Source organism: Macrobrachium rosenbergii, chromosome 18 (assembly GCF_040412425.1).
Source record: "Macrobrachium rosenbergii isolate ZJJX-2024 chromosome 18, ASM4041242v1, whole genome shotgun sequence".
NCBI lineage: Eukaryota > Metazoa > Arthropoda > Malacostraca > Decapoda > Palaemonidae > Macrobrachium > Macrobrachium rosenbergii.
In genome coordinates this window covers 3,344,912-3,366,737 of record NC_089758.1, presented here as the reverse complement: position 1 = coordinate 3,366,737, position 21,826 = coordinate 3,344,912, and the positions used below count along the sequence as shown (strand labels likewise).

Sequence of the window (21,826 nt, the reverse complement as noted above, 5' to 3'; positions counted from 1 at the left end):
TAGGTCTGGACTTACAATTGAATGAAGTGTTGGCACGAAAACACTGTGACGTTTCTCATCATATATTATCGTTTATGCACGTGTAACGTTCAAATATTTTTTGTCTTTTTATTATTACGAATTTAGCATTTACCCGTGAACAATTAAGTCCAGATTTCCAAGCGCTCCAAAGTTATATAAATGTTCCCAAATATTAATAACAAAGGAGAAATGAAAAAAATGTGCTGTAACGATGAACAATAACCACTGAAGAAATTATTCCCGACACACGAACGTCTTGATTAGCATGATCATGACTACCTGTTTGTGGTGAAATGTTTGCCTTGCTGGGTATTCAGTGGCTCAGTGCTTAAATGGCTATTAAATATCTTTAGGAATGGAGTGATGTGAAAGGTCAGAGAAAAGACAGAGTTTGTGTAGTTATGAAATATAATTAAACCAAACTGCCGCAATGAAAACCCAAATTCTCGAGGGTGGAGGCGCCGATGCTTGCCAATCACTGTTTTAGTGATAGGCAGCTTGTTGCAAAGGGGGTTCACTCCCGATTCAACAGTTATTAGCGGAAACAATTAAAATTAAAGATATATACACACTTCCAAATAAATAAAAGTTGAATGCAAAACTTACTACTATGGAAACGAGGAATTAAAAATAAACTTGAATGGTGGCTAGGAGCCTAAGCCTTTGGTACATTATTTTGTATCTGAAGCACTTATCACTATGACTTTTTTTTTTTTTATATTTTTAGTAGTTAATTAATTTGGATGGACATTGTTTCTGTTTGTAATGGCCTAATAACATATTTTTACCGTACTTTTTGAGAGGTTTTTCCCTCAATTATCATACATTATGTTTCACTTCATTTCCCTGTGTTATGCAAACACAAGTGCTTGACACTCTGCCATTTCTTCTTGATTATTTCCTGAGGCTTCAACTAATATCAAATTACGTGCAAAATTGTGAGTTTTGAGCATATAACTATACAAACACATATATAATAATAATAATAATAACTTGACAATATCATATAAACAAATTTTAAAAGTATAGGTCAAGGACATAAATAATAGCAGAGGAACTTCTTAACACATTTATTTAAAAAGGTTACATTTATCATATATTTACAGTATAGCCATTTACACAGCCAAGAGATTGTTTTACTTCGAGGCTCTGTTTTTAAATAATACTTCTTCTCAATCTGGCTATCATGTTGCCTCTGAAAAAACTAATTTTTCTGGAGAGAGAGAGAGAGAGAGAGAGAGAGAGAGAGAGAGAGAGACTGTATGTTATGTACTATTCTTGAAAAGTCACATGGTAACTTAATCTTCGGATTTCTTGGGGAAAGACATATCGTAGAAAAAGCTTAAACATCCTGTTAAGCCAACTGCACACAGAACCGCAGTTGATGCAAAGAGAACCTTATCAGTTGGACCCCCTTTCAAGTGGATGGGGATGGGAGAGGCACTCTGTAATACAAAATTTAGAGGGGTAGTAAAAATAATGTTAAAGTAACATAAAACAATTCCCATATATATACACTGAAACAACAATCAAATAAATATAAAATCTTTTGGTAAATGTCCATGTTTTTTATAATTTCTTAACTAAGTTTCTCTTTATTCTCAAAACTTGCAATGGTAAAAGCCCTTACTTGTGACCTCTAATATGAAAGGCAGAAAATGAGGCTACCACATTTCAAATTTTCAGTTTCTCTTCCTTTTAATACACAGGTTGATGGGAATGGCAGTTTGAAGCCCTTACATTGTCCAGTTCTGATTTTAACTATGAAAAGTGTAGGGTTCAGCTCCAAAAGAAGTGGCAGAATTGCCTACTGAAACAAATTTACAGATATCTTTGAATATGGAATCAGTGAGAAAATTCCAAAGTTTGTCAGTTATGGGAAGATGATGATGGTGACTTTTTCCTCTTGAAACTGCACATTTTGCCATTTCTCCCAATAGCATGTATGAATACAAAATAATCAGATACAGTAACACTGCTATTCTGTTCAGATCTTACTAGTTACACACATCTAGTCTAGAAAATGGATACAAGTCCATAATGTTTTTAAGTAAAACCATTGACTTGGTGAACCATCAGGAATTCCCAAATAATGTTCGTAAATTGAGTTTCAACAGTTTAGGTACTCTTTATCATTAAGCATTTTATGCAACTGGAACCGGAGGGTTCATGATGAACTCTGTCTGATGATCTACTGAGTAAAATTACAGGACCTTAGTTGTTTTTAGTCTTTAATAGTGATATGCCTGACAGCCTTAAAATTAAGGAAATCTACTACTGTATACAGATGATGCAACTTGTGTTGAATGTATTTGCTCGCCTCCAAATGTGAAATGAAGTGCTTACTATCATTATAACGGATTCAGAGTATATAAGTGAGTGGTGGAGTCAGTATGGGATGAGGCAGAGCTCTAGCAAAACTAAGCCTTATTGAACTGTTCTTCATCTGCTAAAACTGTTCTTGTGACCTTGAAGATTTGACATTACTTGGAGTTACTATCAATACAAAGTTTTCATATTCATAGCACTTACAAAACCTATCCTCTGAACATAAAAAACTTGCTGTTTGCTAGTGTCCTATGTCCTATGTCAAGAGGATTTTAACTTTCATGGAGAAAACTGGTAACCACTTGACTTTGTTTCCATATGAGTACAGTAATTATGAGTAAAGCTACTGTTAGGAGATACAGTCCTACTTGGCTACTTTATACAATGGAAATCTTTCTCCCTGTCTTGCAGTGCTGTCACTGGAATTACTACATGCTATCTGTTCCGCAAAATGCAAGCAATTGTTTTCTGAAATGCTACAATGCTATGAATTCATCAAAGAAAAAGTTAAATCGGGAAGACTGAAATAAGTAGGAATATTTTATGATTATGAATAATTATCTTGTAATTGTAAGAATACATGGTAGTTAATCATGAGAATGCTCAGGATAACCAGGAAAGGAGTTAAAGGAACAGGTTCTCCTTCTCCCTCGTTTTCTTCTGTTCTCTGCAAAAATTCTTACTAGAAGAATAGGCGTGCAGAGCAAAATCTGAACTTGTGACCCTGTCTGTTCGTATCCATGAATGTCCATAACTTGAATGCTCATACGTAGGGTGGTGACTGTAAAACACATTTTCCACACTGTCCCATTAATCAAAATATAAATGACATCCTCCTTTTTCCACACTTTGTTTCTTGGGAGGGCATAAAAGAATGACTGAGGATGGTCTGGGAGTAAGTAGTGGAATCTTTACATTCAAGAGCAGTACAAGCAGATGACTGGAGAGTTACTGCACAGAAGTAAACCAGTTCGTAGTTGATGAGTTAGTATAAAAACATCTTGTATATTAAAAACGTTGTTTTGCTTTCTTATTTTCAGAAGCCTTGAACTGTAAACCTTTCTTTTGTTACAGATCTCATACTGATAACCACGATGCATACAGAATGGCTTCTTAATATTTTATCATTAAACTGTAACTGGTAATCAATGAATGCAACATGCAAACACTGTTGCATGTACATCAACAGAAACATGATATTCTTAAAGATCTTCATTTAATGTTTAATATACTTTTAAAATGGTTTGTTTATCTCTAACTTGCTAATAAAAAATATTTTTGAAAAAGACCTGCCATTTTGGGGAGACAGGACCTTTTGGGACTTTCTCTTCCCTTTGAGTCAGAGCCCATGGTTGGCCCAAAGTATCTGTCTTTATTAACGATAATTCAGATTTCATTAATTAAATTACAGCTATTTAAAAGTTTTACAATTGGATTAACTGATAATGACAGAGATTCTAACAGAATTTCTTCAACAGACTTGTTCCAAGGTATCCATGGGTAAATGTCAGAATAACTTGTACTGATATGCTGAATTCCATATTTCAACATTCGGCTTGATTTGTTTTAATTTGTTGCTATCATGTTCACTGTTCCATATATTCTGCCATTTATAGATTATAATGGGTTACTGAGATGTTACATAGGCTAATCACTAACAGGAATATCTGAGTGATTTTGTCTTAGTAGTTGCAGCTTCATATAATTTGTGAGGTGAAAATTTTCTTTGTCGAGCAAGGGTATATTGTGCAATTCTGAAGGTTTCTATAACACTTATATACCGTCATCAAAAATTACAAATTTCTATGATGGCATAGCTTCAATAATTTCATCAAAAATATAAAAACATACGGTACAAGGTATATATAACTGTGGTTCATTTTAAGGAAAATTATACAGTTACTTTTTGGTTATACATATGGAGGACAAGTGGGGACAAGGTGGTAGTATGCTAACTTCTGAAACACTGAAAAGCACTTTTAATATTGTGACTTAGTACCCTTGAGTTCATGTTACTACTCATAAATCCTCAGGGTTATTTTATTGTGGTCAACACTCCGAAGTTAGTGGTCAACACTCCGAAGTCATTTCTTTTGCATGTCTAGTTCCAATTTCAAGTTAGAAATACCGTATATATTTCCAAATATGTTTAAATTTACAATTTCATGAAAGTGATGATTAAATGTTATCATTAACATGTCTCCAAAACTATTTATGTTTGTGTTCATCTTTGTTGTTAGTACTGTACTGTGTCCTTTATTCATTTATTTATATTTTAACTGTAATAATTAACAATATGTTTTCCTCTTTTCACATCTGGGTATGCTATCCTTTGGATGCTTACTAAGAGCTGACAGCTTCATTACTGGTTCTTTATGCATGTGTATTCATGTTGAATAATAATAAACAGGTTTTGACATAGGAAAAACCTATTATTGGTAGCTGCTTTGAGTCCTCAGAGGAGTTACAACTTCATGGTCCTGCCAAGGGGTCCATAAGATGGAACAACCAATCTCAAAGAATTCTCTTATAGTTGGTTTTGACCAGAATAGTGCTTGTTGGCACAGGGATGGAATATAAAGGACTCAGGACAAGAGGGCTCTATCTCCTAACCACAATGACTACCTCCGTTTTCGCTTTATCCTAATCGCAAAGATGTGACAACAGCGTGTCTGTCAGCCATCTTCCTCATTACACGCCAGGGCTGTGCAAGATAAACGTTCAGCCCAGACCCAAGCCTTTTCGTCGGGGAAAGTGAGTGGGTCTGAGGACTCATCGTGGCTACCAAAAATAAGCTTCTCCTGTCAAGACTTTCCTTTGATAGCGTGGCTGCTGTTTGTCCTCAAGGAAGCTTAAAGAAAGAATTGTCAGGTGATGAAATGGCTTTTTTCCTTATAAATAAATCCCAACAACCCAGATAAATTTTTTGTCCAAAGTATAGTCACAGGTTATCAACTGTTTTCTTTATTCTGCATGCCCATTAGGGTTTGGCAATAAAAAACATGAAACAACACAAGAACCTATATATGCTTTATTCTTTGTGGTTCTCAAGTGACTTGCCTAATTATGTTGGGGTTTGGCTGTGGGATTACTGTACCTTTCCCAGCAATATCTCAGCATGACCACCATGGTGTTTCAAGAATTTTTAATCCAAGGTGAAGTCACAAGTTATCAACTATTTTCTTGATTCTGGATACCCATTAGGGTTTGGCAATAAAGAACAGGAAACACACGAACCTATGTGCGTACCTTCCCTTGTGGCTCTAAGGTGACTTACCTAACTGTCAGGTCTGGCTACAGGATTACTGAGCCTTCCCCGGTTCAGGAACACTGCCTCTAATAACCACCCTGTAAACTAGGAGACTTCTTCGAAAGAAAAATTTCCAAAGAAAGTTGGCAATGCACTCAGCTTTCGGATGTATTGCGACTTAGGAAAGGAGTGAGGGTCTGCCTTTTTTAATGAGGGACACTAAAATAATTTTCAGCCCATGCAGAGTGGTTTGTTTGTGCTAGGGTGTAGGAAAAATAGGGCCATCTGGGATGTATGGCTGGACATCTAGGTAAACCTTAAGTGCTTAAACTGGGCATAATATTTTATCCAAAATGCAAAGTTCCCTTAGCAAAAAAGAGGATTCTCTCTTTAAAAGGTCCTCATTCTTGGCCAGGAATGACAGGCCAGGAAACAAGAGTAAATGACAACTAAGTACACGAGCGATGAAACGTTGTCCCTGTCTAAGAGTGCCCCATTTACTAATCCGAGCTCCTGACACCAAAGCAGTCAAGAAGACTGCCTTTTGGAGCATATGAGTTGTATTTGTATTGGGCCCACTGAACTGAGGGGATGACTGGAGTCTAAGAACCCTATTCACAGACCAGGTAATGGGAAGCCTTGCAGGAGGTGGCCTTTGGAGTGCAAAAGACTGGAGAAAAGAATTAATTTCTACATTTGAGTCAGGTCAAAAACCATAAAGCAAGGGTTCCAACAATGCTGCCTTGTACACCACGATTGTTGTACTCTGACAGCAAGGCACTTGATTTCAAAAGATATATAATAAATTGTAAAACTGTTTCGACACATTTCGACCAGGCTCTCAGGAGGGAGGTAATCTAACTCTATTTTCCATATGGATTGCTATGTTGGAGAGATGAAGTCTATAGTTTTTGCACTAGGTGCCTAGTGATGTTGATTTTAAAAAATTCTTCACGATAGACTAGATTTAAAAATCCCTATGTGAGGGTTACGGCTCCGAAAGGATGCGCGACAACTTTCCCTCCTTTTGTCTAGGATAGAACAGTGGGCAGTAATGGAACTTATTCTCTCGCCCCTTGTTGAAGAAAAAGGAACCAATGACTGTTCAGATAATTCACGGCCACTAGGTAAGCGGTTCTGTTGAAAGCTAGTAGATTGTTCAAAGCCTTCGAAGTCTGGAACAATGGAGGAAAGAGACATATCATCCTCCATTTGTTCCAGTCTTGCATGAATACATCTCTTGCTGAATGTCCAGGTTCAGAGAGACAGACACTGGAAGCTGATGGTTCTTGCATGTGGCAAACAAATATAAGCCTACATGTTAAAACTCTCAAGGAACTACAACTTTTCACTGGGTCTTAAAACTATTTTCTTAGTTTTAAAGTTGTTATGATCGTTGCATTTTCCAGAGCAAACACTGGGGATGCAAGAACTCTGTGACAGACTCAGAGTGTAATGAGGAAGATAGCTGACATATGCGCTGTTGTTGCATTTGTGCAAGTAGGATAAAGGAAAACCGAGGTAGCCATTGTCAACAGGAGATAAGAGCCCTCTTGTCCTGAGCCCTTTTTATTCTATCGCTGTGCCAACAAGTACCATTCTGGCCAAGGCCAGCTACAAGAGAATTCTTTGAGATTGGTTGGTCTGTCTTATGGAGCCGTGGGGGACCATGAGAGTGTAACTCCTTTATGGATGAACAGCGGCTACACTATCAATAATAATAATAATACAGGTTGACCATCACTAATCCGGCATCATTGGGACCTAGAGGGTGCCGGATTAGCCATTTTGCCGGATTAGCCATTTATTAGTCTAGAATACACGAAACACAGTAGCTAAGCACCTCATCCTAGAATTAAAATATCCCATAAACCAGTACAAGTTGGTTAATAAAGAAAAGACAATTATCAAATACAGGTAGTGCTCGAGTTACGATAATTCGACTTACGATATTTCGAGTTCATGATAGGGTTAGCAATAAATACCGATACGAAAATATTTAGGAAATATTTTTAGATTTCGTTGTAGGCGCAGGCAGCGAGAGGCAGCTTAGAGAGACCAACTTCTTTTCCTCCATCTCTTTATTCCATCTGGTAGTTAAAAAAGTAAAAGAGAATGATAAAAGTATTGTTAGTAACGTTATACTCTTGCGTAAATGTGTACAGCCAAAACTGTTGTTTTGCTAATAATCGTATCGGATAACAACTGTTGTGCTTGTATTTCAACCATCGTACGGTAATACACAATTACTGTAGTTATGTTACAAATGACGTTAAGTACTGTACAATAGGACAGAAATATTTTTTACACTATACTCTTGTTCGCTTTGGAGAAAAGATCGGCAGGGAAATATACTGCTACAGTAACTTTTAAGCTGCAAGTTGTAGCTGAAGCTGAGAAAACAATATTCAAGCTGCTAATGACTATAAATTATCGCGCATTGGCAACATGGATGAAACTCGACCGTAAATAAAACTGGAGAGAATGTATTTTAATCAAAACTACTGGGCATGAAAGAATACAAATTACTACTGTTTTCATGCTGATAAAAGATAAATACGTAAAGCTCGTATTATGATGAAATCAAGAGAAAATAGCGAACGGAATCTTGATTTTTTTTACTAAAAAAAAAAAAAAAAAAAAAAAAAACACACAACATGCCCCCAAAACGGCCAGCCGCGATTCCCGCAAACGTCATATATTAACGAAAAAATAGCTAAATTAATTTCACAACACCTATTTAAGTTATATTTTGACTTAAAAACACTTCGTATAACGAAAAATATCCTTGTCCCAAATAAATAAAGTATCCATATTCATTTACGCTAACTAGAAGCAAGAAAAGCGTTTTGAACTTGGTTAAATGCGGCGATATCGATTCCCAAAACAAAACACTGATTGCAATTTATAACACACAAGCAATATGAGAATATACGCAATTGGAAACAATGTAGTAAAGCATAACTTTTTAAAAGATCCATGAAAAAGATGCACATTCGTTATGTTGATGTTTGTATAATACTGTTAATATGTGAATAGAGTTCAGCATAATGTAGGCTAGGCTACCAGTTTGTTGATGCAGCACACTGCGCCACCAAATCGAAGCGGCCGGCGAGCGAGTTAGTGCAGCCACCCGGGTAATTTGAAAATTAGTGCGGAAACATTAGAAATTATTCTAGCCGAAATTTGTGCCAGATTACTGATTGTTCCAGACTACTGATTGCCAGATTAGTGATGGTCAACCTGTAATAATAAAAATAATAAAATAATAATAATAATAATAATAATAATAATAATAATAATAATAATAATAATAATAATGGAGAAACAAATCCAGTTATGTATGGGTACATATGTTTAAAAACACATCTCTACAGGGAGCTTTTGGGAATCTGTTCAATTCCCCTTTTCTGACTGAAAAAGGGATTTAAACAGATTCCCAAAAGCTCTCTGTAGAGATCTATTTTTAAATATATATACCCATATATAAATGTAGATTTGTTTTCCATTTGAAGACTCATGCTATTATGAGTATTTTTAATAATAATAATAATAATAATAATAATAATAAATAATAATAATAATAATAATACACGCAGTGCCTATCCATTTACTGTTTTTCTGCATGTACTAACTTAAAGTATGTGTACCAAACCCAATCTTTAAAACTGGCACTGCACAGTCCAGGGCCAGACCTCTCACCAATGGCCCCTACTTAAGCAGACTGAGTGTACCTTTGTCCAAGCTTTGGCATCTTGACCCTCTCTTGTATTTTGCTATTTTTCATGGTATGCGTAGGTTAACACAGGCAGTCCTCGGTTATCGATGGGGGTTCCGTTCCAACAGTGTGACGATAAGCGAAAATCGCTAATAACCGAAAATCAGCGATTTTCAGCGCTGATACCCGGGTATAGGTGGTGATAACCGGAAATTGGTACCTCTGTTAGGTATGTATTGGTGCCAATACCCAATTATTGGCACCGATAAGTGGAAATCAGCGGTTTTCGGTGGCAAAAATTGCCAATTTTTATCGTTAGACAAGCCCCATAAAACCGGTTCACCGATAACTGAGCCCGCTGATAACCGGGGACTGCCTGTAATAAGAATAATAATAATGAAAGAACTGAGTTACTGGTATGTTGTAAATATTTCAATTTGTTCCTACGATGGGACTTAAGAAGTTAATAAAATTTTTGAAAGAGTGCATAAATGTGGTCTTAAACTTTTTAATTCATGGGGTGCTTGAGGAGCAAGATCCCATTTCAGCACAAGGCTGGCTTAATCTAAAACAACAAACGTGTTAATGTACGAACAACAACATCATGGTCCCATGTGCTAAATTTTTTCCAAGAATTGTCTTTTTTCCAGGATCTGAACTGTTGCATTTAGAAATGGTACAGATTTTACAACATACGGTATATGTTTTTGCATAACAGAATTTACAATTATTTTATAACCAGGTTTCATATGGTTAAGATTTTCTTTTCACACTCAGGCAATAATTTGTAGTTTTCTTCCCTTTCCAACTGGGATGAAACATAGAGACAAAAGTTGAAAAATCATGAAGGAAAAGTCTAATTCTAATATGTGAAAGGTAAAAATAGCAGCAAGCACTGCAGCTATTACCCAAAGGAACACTGCTAAGAATCTTGGTATTTACAATATGGTGAACTTACTGTACACCAGGTGGTACCCCTTATAGGTATACTGCATATGATATCAATGCACATGCTTTATGTACTTAAATTTCAATGTAAGCTCAAAAAGTTTTGTTTTTTATTGTGATCTGTATTTTTTTCACAACTAACCTATTACTTGTACTTTATCCAAAAGTTTGTGGTCAACATAATCTTAGCCATTTCATTTATTTTCCAAAATATCTTGTCAGCTAGATGGAAGCCCAGAGGATGTACCCCACAGATTCTCAGGTACACTGTTTTAGAACCTCAATTTTTGTCTTCTTTACTGATCAAAGTTCTCGGGTTTTCAAGACTGTTGTTGACTGATTTTACATGACTGGAGTCTTTAATTACTCAAGTATCATGCCCTTTTTATCATCTTTTGCACTTTTGTAATAAAAGGATACAGAATCAGTGAAAAATCTCTTAGTTCCCCAGAAGATTTTCCTTAGTGGCTGGTGGATTTTTACAAACCCATTAAATGGTGGCTAGTGAAGGTGTTTAAACAGTGCCTCTACTTTAATTGTAGTTGTGAGAGACAACTCAGGCTGCCTCTACTTGAAAACATCACTGCACATGGGTGCAGATGTCACATCTCAATATCTACTGCTTTCTACGAAAGCAAATTAGGCTTAACCTATAAAAAATATAAAATTACAGGAAGACTTGTATATAAAATTAAAAGAAGACTTGTAATTTCTGCACAATAATGTTTGGAGAAATTATTGTTTTCCTGTTATTAACAGCACACTCCATAAGTTGACTGCAATAATAGTACTGGTTCTTTTGGTCAGTGAGCATAAGGATTGTCTAGTTTTGGTATTTATTTACTTGGTGTAGATAAATGCTACCATGCAAAGTGGTACTAGTTAATTAATTTTCAGAGACAGAGTTTAAATCTCTGTTAATTTGTTCTTAAATATTAATTTTTGATTAATCACATATTTCATTATGTTTCTGAGGAATAAGCCTCTTGTTCTCCTTACCCTATTTTTGTCCTGGTGTTACCACAGATATTTTTTCTTTGTATAATAAATTTTTTGCACTGAATAACTGGCTATACCATCTCTGCACACTGTGTATTTCATATATAATTTACATTACGTTTATTTTATAAACTGTTTTTTTTGTTTTTGTCTTTATATTCTGCCTTTTCATTCTACAATGTAACCTTGAAAACGCAGCAGGGAGTTCTAGTTCTGGTAATTTTCAGAAACCATAACTGCTGTTTAGTTTTTTTAATGTCAGGGTGTTTCTTTTTCATATATTCCTGTGAGAAAAGTTACCTTGGGAAGGGTCTATTTTTTTTTTTTTTTAACAGTACAGTAAACCCGCTGTATTCGTGTTCTCACAATTCGCAGACTCGCATATTTGCGGATTTCTCCGTGGAACGTACCTACCCATTATTTGCGGAAAATTTGCCCATATGCGGTATTTTTCACTGACAAATATTCACTAATTACTGTAATTTCATATCACTTTCATGACTAAATGGACTTTTTGTGATAAAACTATTAAAATACTCAGGTATAAGCATTTTTAGAGGGTTTTTCTTTTGTTTAAACTATCAAAATATGCAGTTCTAAGTGTTTTAAGAGGGGTTTTAAGTATTTGTGGATTTTAGCTGTGCGCAGGGGGGTGCGGTACACATCCCACGCGAATACGGGGGGTTTACTGTAATTCCAAATCTATTTTCCAAAGTACAATTTTAAATAAACAGAATTTCTGTTGGTTAAAGTTAGTGGTACTGTTTGACACTGACAAAATTATGGAAATAGTTTTATGCATAGTACCAAAAGCATGTTAAAAAAAAAAAAACAGAAACATTAAAATATGCTAAGCAAACACTGCAGTGGGCTCTAAATAAATGGCCACAGCCTATACTTTGATAAAACAAAGTATCATCACATTTTCAGTAGCACCCTCAAAAATCCAAATTACCCAATCAATCCCAACCTCACCCAAAATGAGACTTACCTTACTTGGTGGGCTACTTGGTCAATTTTGTTTCTTTGGGAAATATTGAAACACACTATTTCTAGGGTAGGTTTGGTGAAGGGTAAGCCATTTTTTGTTAATGAGGTAGAAGGCTAAATTTGAACATTACTAGTCTGGGATGACCTAGGCCAACATTGAGGGCTGAGTTTGGCATTAAACTTCCTCTACACTTTAACCTGTTAAACAAATTCTCGAATTCTATCTGTGAGGATGCAAACTATCTAGTCTCAACTTCTTCCTTATGATGTGAAGAATCCAGACATTCAATAAATGATTAATCTTGACAAAAGTGTAAAAAAGACGCCAAAAATAAAAGCCTAATTAATTTGGCTGGAGCAACCATCTTAACTTTGTGATTCTGATGACATCAAATGTCATACAAATTTCATGACATCACAGCAGAAAAGTAAAAAACAAAACTTATTCATGCATATTTTGACACTGGATCACATTGCGATAATGTCTGGAGGGTGGTGAAGGACGGTTTACTCCTCCTCCCTTAAATTCAGGGGCAATTCAAAGATTTAGTAATAAAGCTCTTACAAATAATCATGCAAATTTTTAACTGTTATTTACTTAATATTTTCCTGTAATATACATACATAATAAGTGGAAAGGAAATTAATTGTAAATTTTTTTTCTCAGTACACTCATTCATTTACAAAAGTAAATTAATCCCTGTCCTTAGCTAACTTTAATGCATGTTTGAGTTTACATTTTTGTTGTTCTTCATTTTCAAATACATGTGAATACAAAAATAAGGCAGACTCTTTCAGCTTGAAAGTAACCAAAAAGCCATCATATCATCAAAAAGTTTGTTCATACTTACCTGGCAGATATCAGCTGGATTTCGAGAAAACAGCTATATATATATCTGCAGGTAATGTCATGAACAAAAATAAATTTACAATGAGAAATAAAGCAAATATTTTGCACCTAACAGACTCTGAAAAGGGCCAAGTCATAAAATTCTTAGAGCTTTCCTCTGCCCCACCAGCCCCCAAACTAAAACTGGCTGTAAGTCCGAGTTGCTACAAAGACAGTCCTAACTAACTTTCCTTACCTGAAACAGCCTCATTTTGTCTGCTAAGAACCCGGGAACACCACCATAAATTCCTTTTCGGGGAGGAAGCTCTTTGGGAAATGTTGTTCCAGCTGGGTACGTGATGGAAGGGCTTTCTGCAACTGCTCCAAGGGTCTAGTTAAATGGAAATGTATTCTAATTAGCCACTATCAATACAAAAGTACAGTAACAGAGCTAATAAAACAGTATTCATTCTAAAATACAGTAATCATAACCGTCGGATTTCTGACCACTAGTTATGGAAAAAGAAAAAGACTGTAAAATTATTCAAATCTTTTTCAGTTTCTTAATTATCTCCCCCCCTAAAATGGGGCATGGATTGCCATTTGATCAAATGTGAATCCCCATTACTCGGGGACACTTTATGCCAAGGCAGGCTGAAATTCATCCAGTGGTTCCATAAGCAAAAATATGAATAAATTTATACCAAACATTTATAATTTTCTCCAAAGAAACTACTACTGAAAGCTCTTTGCATACCTTGTTTGACATAAGCATACGAAAATATAACTCCAACTATATTAGTATGAATAATCATATTCTTAATTTAAATATACTACTTTTACACTAAGCTCATATATATCATCTGTATGTAAACAAGTCATATCTCTCTTCTTTGGTAATTTTGTGGCGATATGTTAAGAGAGAGGGCAGTTTGATCTAGCTCATTATTAATATAGAAATTATTTACTTTTCAATAACATCCGCAGATAAGTTTTCTATAAAAAAAGTTTGGGAAATTCTAGATCTTTGATAAACCTTCAACACATCACCAAAGTAACATCCTGGTGTAGCTGGTTCAAATTTTAAGCAAAAAGCACATTACTGTAGTCATCTCTTGTTATATCTAAATATGACATTTTTATGATAAAATAAGGTTTTATATATACTTACCAAGTAATTACATTGCTATTAATTCCTACTTGTCATGGCAGCTTAAGTTTTAAATTTTGCGGTAGCACTCTATTGTTTTGGTGTAGGTAACTGACCCCTCCCACTTTTGGGGAAGAATAGGTACAACCCGGCTCAGGAGTTCAATTTGTTCATGCTCTATGTCCATGACAGGGGAGGTGATAGGGCTGCAATCATGTAATTACTTGGTAAGCATATATAAAACCTTATTTTATTATAAAAATGTCACTTTTATATAAGTAACTTACCAAGTAATTACATTGCTGAATACCACATAGACGGGAGGTGGGATACATGGACACCAACTACTCAGAAACACTCAGTAATGGAGATGAATTTGAAATAGATAGATAGCCTGCATTGGTAAATGCTTGCTGTAACCTTACATGGTGAGAGAGCTACAGCAGACGGGTACTGCCTCTGGTCAGTGCTCGTCATCAACCTGTGGTGGTGCAGCAGTAAAGCTGAGGGTCGCCTCTACTTCAGTGGGTGCCTTGCAACCAAGGAGTGCTCCAATGGTTGCCAAAGCATCATAACAAAGATATGATCTTGCCCTGGGCACAGTGCAAGAGAAAATCGACCAAATAATCTTGTTACCTACACATCACGTGAAAAAACAAAACCCAACCATTAAAAAACGACGACTGATGGGTACTCCAGGTACACAGTACCCCCAGGCTTCCCATAACTTGATCACCTAAAATCAAGGCAAAGAGATACACTCCTATCCTTCCTCCCCCAGTACCAAGCCAGCCACAGAGAACGGACCTAACATACTGCAGTTTTCATATGTGGTCTCCACATCTCGGAAGTAATGAAAAGCAAAAACAGATCTACACTTCCAATATGTAGTTTGAAGTATAACGGAGAGCGGCAGATCGCGTTTAAATGCCAGTGAAGTGGTGACTGCCCTTACTTCGTGGGCTTTAACTTTCAATAAGGGTAAAGCCTCTTCCTGAATACCGCTGTGGGATTCAGAGATTACTTCTCTAAGAAAGAAGGACAGAGTGTTTTTGGACACAGAACGAGATGGGTTCTTTAAGGAACACCAGAGGTTATGAGCAGGACCTCTGATGTTCTTACTTCTTTCAAGATAACACTTTAGAGCTCTGACTGGACAGAGAACTCTCTCCTGGTCTGGCGGGCCAAGGATACTTGTTAAGTTTTTGATTGAGAATGAATGGAACCAGGGATTGGATGGGGTTTCATTCTTTGCGAGGAACCCCGGAGTGAACATGCAGACCAGACCGCATCCTGTTGTGAAAAGCCAACTTGTTTGTCCAAGGCTTGCAATTCACTAACTCTTCTGGCTGTGGCCAAGGCCACTAAAAAGAGGGTCTTCCTCATCAAGTCTCTCAGAGATGATGTGTGAAGAGGCTTGAAGGGAGGGCCTGTGAGCTAATGAAGTACGACATCCAAGTTCCAAGGCACAGAAGTCGGTTTATCTTCTTTCGAAGTATTGAAAGATTTAATTAAGTCACTAATATCATGACTTGCTGCAAGATCCAGTCCTCTGTGCCTAAAAACCAAATTAAGCATGCATCTATAACCCTTAATAGTTGAAGTCGCTAGTCCTTGGAAAGACTTCAGGAAGATTAAAAAGTCGGCTATTTTTGCTAGAGTGGTTTCAGAAGATGAGATACCGTGTCTTCGACCCCAGTTGTGGAAAACTGACCGCTTAGCCTGGTAGACGTTGGAGGAGGGTTGCCGCCTACAGTTGGCAATAGCTTTAGCAGCTGCCTTTGGAAATCTTTTCACTCTAACAAGATTCCTGACAGTCTGAAGCCTGTCAGAGTGAGAGTGGACAAAACTTGATGAAAGTGGAGGAAACGAGGTTGCCTGAGAAGTTTTCGATGCTGTGGTAGGAGTCTTGTAAAGTCCACCAACATTCTGAGGAGGTCTGTGAACCTTTCCCTCTGTGGACAAAATGGGGCCACGAGTGTCACTGAAGAGTTGCTGTGAGACTGAAACTTGTTGATGACTTCCCTCACCATGCTGAATGGGGGAAGGCGTACATGTCCAGGTTGGACCAGTCCTAGAGCATTGCAACTGTTGCCCATTCCAGAGGGTCCGGGACTGGCGAGCAATACAGGGGAAGGAGATGATTTTTCGATGTTGTAAACAGGTCTGTCGACGGCTTCCCCCAGTTTCCACAAGTTGGTGCACACCTGGAGCTTCAGTGTCCATTCTGTCGGTAAGACCTGTTTGCGGCAACTCAACTCGTCCGCAAGGACGTTCATTTTGCCCTGAATGAAGTGGGAGATGATCCGGGTGCGGTTGTTTTAAGCCCAGATGAGGAGATCTTTGGCTGCTTGGCAAAGAGACAACAAGTGAGTGCCTCCCTGATTCTTGATGTAGGCTAACGCTGTCATGTTGTCTGAGTTGATCGTGACTGTCTTGTCGTACATCACTGAAGCAAAGTGTTGGAGGGCCAGGTGTACTGCTTTCAGCTTCCTCACATTGATGTGGAGCTTCCATTCTTCTTGCGACCACGTCCCTGCAACTTTCGGATCCTGCAGATGAGTCCCCACCCCAGATCTGAAGGTTTGGCTTGGGTTCAATGGGTGTAACAATTTCCTGATTGAGAATCTCTCTTCTCTGAGCCACCACCAAAGGTCTTCCTTGATTTCAGGAGTGATGGGGAAGACAAATGACTCTGGGAGTGTCTTCCCGCGCCAGCTGGCCTTTAGGAAGAACTGAAGGGGTCTTATGTGAAATCTCCCTAAAGGCACGTACGTCTCTATGGACAAGAAGGTGCCCATTAAGCTCATCCACTCTTTGGCTGAGCAGGAAGGGAGAGCAAGGAATTTCTCAACCGTCTGAAGGCAGGACTGAATTCTTCTCTGTGACAGAAAAGCCCGAAAACTCAGCCGATCATCATTCCTAAATAGACGATCGATTGAGTCGGGACTACCTGCGATTTGGGAAAGTTGATTAAAATGACCAGATCCTGGGTGAGGAGGAATGTCTTCTGTAAGTCTTCTGTGCACCGAGTTCTTGAAGGAGAATGTAGGAGCCAATCATCGAGATAAAAGCATAAGTTTATATCTATCAGATGTAGCCACTTCGGTAACAGGGTGAGAACCCTGGTGAAGACCTGTGGGGCTATGGAGAGGCCAAAGCAAAGGGTCCAAAATTGGTAGACCCTGCCCTGGGATATGAACCTTAAGTACTTCCTGGATTCTGGGTGGACTGGAATGTAAAGTATGCGTCCTTCATGTCTATCGTCACCATACAATCCCCTTGATGGATGGAGGACAGTACTGATTGATTGGTTTCCATCCTGAATTTTGTTGTTTTGACAAAGAAATTCAGGGCGCTTACGTCCAGGACAGGTCTCCAACCTCCCAATGACTTGGGTACGACAAAAAGGCGGTTGTAAAACCCCTTCGAGTTTACGTCTTCCACAACCTCTATAGTCCCTTTTCTGAGGAGAGAAGTCACCTCCTCTGACAGGGCAAAAAACCTCTGTGAGCCTACAGAGTAGGCGCTGACACCAATGGGGGTTCTGCATTAAGCAGGATGGAATACCACTCTCTTAGGACTTCTATTACCCATGGTTCTGCCTTCTTTGCTTCCCATTTCCTCCAAAAATGAAGAAGCCTGGCTCCCACCGGAACACAGAGGACCGGGTCCTCACTGGCTAGAGGAGGGTCTGGTAGAGGATTTCTTGATCGGGAGCACTGAATGGAGCTTGGTGCGTGGACGTGACTGATATCCGGCTCTGCCACCTCGAAAGGGACGCTGCTGCAATGGAGAGCTGACACTGGCACTAAAGGAGGCTGGGGCCTTACGACTTGGTTGCTTAGGTCATTTGGCAGACTGCACAAGTAAATCTTGTGTCGTTGTCTTCTGTAACTCAGAAGCTATGCGCTCTAAAGTAGCACTAGGGAACAGACTACCACGATCCATATGGGTAAAGAGAAGAGGATACTTCTGAGAGGGAGTGAGTCCTTTCATGGTAAATGAGCACCACAGCTCCCAAGGCAAACAGAGAAGCTAGTTCTTAGGAGCCATCACGAACCACCTTGTCCACGCAGGAAAATACTCCCAACCAATCCACTGAAAAATTGTCTTGGAGGGAGGCGCAATCTTCGATCTTCTTCGTCAAAGCCCCCACGGTTCAATCTAAAAAACTGAAGATTTCAAAGACTTTGAACAAGTCCTTCACTAAGTGGCCCAACTCCGAAGATGAAAAGCAGAGCTTGGCGGAAGTGAACGCCAAAGGTCACGTCAAGTCAATCAAGCCGGAGAAGTCCCCCTGGGAGGAAGCAGACACTCCCAAAAAGGAGCTTCCCCGGTGGCATGAGAAAGAAACCTCCTTTTCATTAGACGAGGAGGAGGGTGCAATAGGAAGCCTTCCCAAGATCCCTCTTGTCAAGACAACCACCCTTGATATGGGACAAGGCTTTCTTCAAGGAACATGAGAGAACCATCTTGGGCAGGTTAGAGGAGCCTGCTGGTTGCCTCATCAAAAAAGCAGAGCCTAGAGACGATGAAGCCAAAAAAGAGAAGAATGATGGATAGCAAAATAAAAAGTACTTCAATAAAGAAGCATAAACCGTTGTGGGTTGATCCTTCTCTATGTCTTCTTCTGAGGATGAAATCAAAGAAGGAGCTAAGCCTATTTGCTCCTGAACCACAGATGAAGGTTTCTTTAAAAAGTCCAATATGCTGTCTAGTCGACATTGGATCGGGTCCAAGGAAGAGTCCTGCTCTGCAGGAACACTGACACTTGTCAAATCTGACTGCTTGGGGTGCTCACTGAGAGTAGTATATGGCGCTGAACGCTTGGCAGGAGGTGGTGCCAAATGAGCAGGCGAATGTGTCAACACTGGCGGATGAGAAGTCACAGGAAAGCTGCTGAGACCGAAGAATGCTCTGAGACAGGTGAATATTCGGCTAAAGGCCGATCTAACACTGCACACTTCTTTGAAAGAGAGCGTTTGGCAGGACGATCCAACACTGGACATTTGGTTGCCAAATGATGGTTGGGGCACTCGGCTTATACAAAGTGCTCAGCTCCCTCTGGGCGCTTGGAATCCACTACACAAACGGACAACACTAGGCGCTTGACTGCCACTGAATGCTCGAAATACACTGCAGTCTCTCCAACTGTACATCTGATGCCAGCTGGATGCCTGGGACCAACCGTGCACTCGCACACTACACTTTCATCCCCCTCTGGGTGCTTGGTTGTCACTGAATGTACCCCCACTGGGAGCTTGGCCACTACTGGCCACTCAGCACTCTTTTTATATAGGAGCTTGGGGACGAAATACTTGGGAGGCATCGGGGCGCTTTTCTGGTCCCAGAAGCTGCATGAAGATTCTGGACTCTTATCCAGATCTCTGAAATGCTTACTAGGAGGTGGAGGAGTGTGCTCAGGGGCTGCAGACCTTTTCAGTGGTCTGGAAGACTTGGGAAAATGCCAACTTCGCCTCCTGCCCAAGTTGGAATCAGAGTCACTTGATGATAAGGCGTGCACATCCACACAGACGCCTTTCTAGCAGCTGTCCGCCGAGTCCTGGGAATGCACAACAGGCTTGGTTGAGGGGGGCAACTACCCATGAACAAACCCCACCGACCTCCCTTGGACGTCCGGTTTCCCTCCTCCCGGAGTTAGGGGAGTTTGGCAGGGACCTTTGTCTAGGAGCATTGGTGGGATGGGCAGCCACCTCCTTCACTGACACAACACTTGCACCAACACTAAAAGCACTCATTTGATCCATCAGGATCCTAACCTAAGCCCCAAGCTGGGTTATGGCATCCACCAGAGAATTAAACTTCTTATCCACCCGGGCTTCGAGGCTGGCTAAGGCACTGGGCTCGGAAGGTAGGAAGCCAGGTAACAGAGTTAATGGCAGAGTAGAGGACTTGGAATAGGGGAAATGGCAGTCACAGGTGTTAAAAGGAACAGGTATTTCAGGAGAATGAGACAACCTAACTTCGGTTTTTGCAGCCACCTTTCTCTCTCTATCTCTTTGAGGTTTCGCTAAATGAGAATTCAAAGTTTTCCATCTCCCCTGATCCCATTCCCTATACTCGTCGCACTTAAGGTCAGAACTATAAATTGTATGCGTGTCGTATTTAGCAGATGTCAATCTAGTTTTGCAGCCCTTGCTGCAATACCTAATACTATGAGCACTAGAATCTGACATGATTCAGTCACAATCGGGAAACTAGCTAAGCTAAAATAGATTAGCGCTACCAAAATAAACAGTGTACTTCACCAAAAGTCAGCGATGCCTGCAACCAACCGGTGATAATCAAACCAAAACAAAAGCCACCCAACAACCGATGTTCAGTCGATGAGCGGCAGGAACGAATTGAGCTCCTGAGCCGGGATGTATCTATTCTTCCCCGAAAGTGGGAGGGGTCGGTTACCTACTCCAAAACAATAGGGCGCTACCGTGAAATTTAAAACTTACACTGCTGTGAAAAGTAGGAACTAATAGCGATGTAATTACTTGTTAAGTTACGTATATAAAAGTGAAACATTTCAGTGACTGCACATTAGCAAGAAAGGCACTTAGCTATACAGCATAAGAAAATGTGTGTGCTTCCTGTATGGCAACTTATAAAACAGTATTTTTAAATTTAAAACTGGTATAATTTGATGAGAGTTCTCCACATGGTTCTCGAACTGTACACTCATCTTTTAATCCCAATCCATCCTAGGGTAGGTATCGTACCTGTAACAGACTCATAGCCCTAGGGGCACCTATACATTTGCCATTACTGAAACTTGAAATGGCAATGGTGCTTTCATATAATTTTACCTTAAAATTTACTTATTCATTTACAACTTATTTTCAATACCAATAACAGTACTTAGTCAAAATAATTAAACGAATCTACCAAAATCCGGCAACATAATCAAATTAGTGCCGTATCAGCCCATACACTTAGGTATGAAATTCTTATAAATTATCCTCTGTAAATAATGCAAAGGATTCTGGACTTTCTGAGTAAGGCTAAGCATAGCAGGGAGTTCTGCATTTTTGATGTGAGTGATCTCTTGCAATTATGCATTTTTGGGCAAGTTCTACATTGTCTCAAATCGTGTGACTGTTGCACTTTCACCTGCACAGAATTTGATACCGATTGTCTGGCTTCTTAACTGATGCTTCTGGATTGCAATTACCAGGTGCGTTCATGTCCTAGCAGTTTTCTTCCAACTGAGTGGTAAGGTAGCTTAAGTTGTTGCATTACCTTGTGATAAACCATGCAATACAATGCACTAGACCAAAATCTTCTGAGATTTGCGGGTCTCACGTACAGTATAAGAAGCGTGGGCTAGGCTATGCTAAAATGAGTAATGGTGACTGTGATATTTTCCATATAGAGTGTAAGGTGCATGTCAGTCAGTGTCAGAAAACTTCATAAAATTTGAAAATCATCCTTCCAAAAATCTTGTGACTTTTCGTCTCTCTAACCACTTTAGAATCTTATCTCTTGCATGATACTTTCGTAATGTTTTTAGCCAATCAAATCTTCTAAATTTCTCATGGTTAAAATTCCAGATATTTTCAGACTGCCCACTTTTCACTA

At 39.0% G+C, this 21,826-nt stretch overlaps 1 protein-coding gene across 1 annotated transcript in view; it reads right to left on the bottom strand.

The window, feature by feature from the left end:
• Nucleotides 1-1,077: 1,077 nt before the first annotated feature.
• LOC136848041 (cytochrome c oxidase subunit 7A-related protein, mitochondrial-like) overlaps nucleotides 1,078-21,826 on the bottom strand; it is a 64,397-nt gene continuing 43,648 nt past the window's right edge. The window contains exons 3-4 of the mRNA XM_067120106.1: nucleotides 13,340-13,474; nucleotides 1,078-1,466 (exon numbers count right to left, since the gene is read on the bottom strand). Coding sequence (XP_066976207.1) covers nucleotides 1,320-1,466; nucleotides 13,340-13,474 — 282 coding nt within the window. The 3' untranslated portion in view covers nucleotides 1,078-1,319. The remainder of the gene's footprint in view (nucleotides 1,467-13,339; nucleotides 13,475-21,826) is intronic.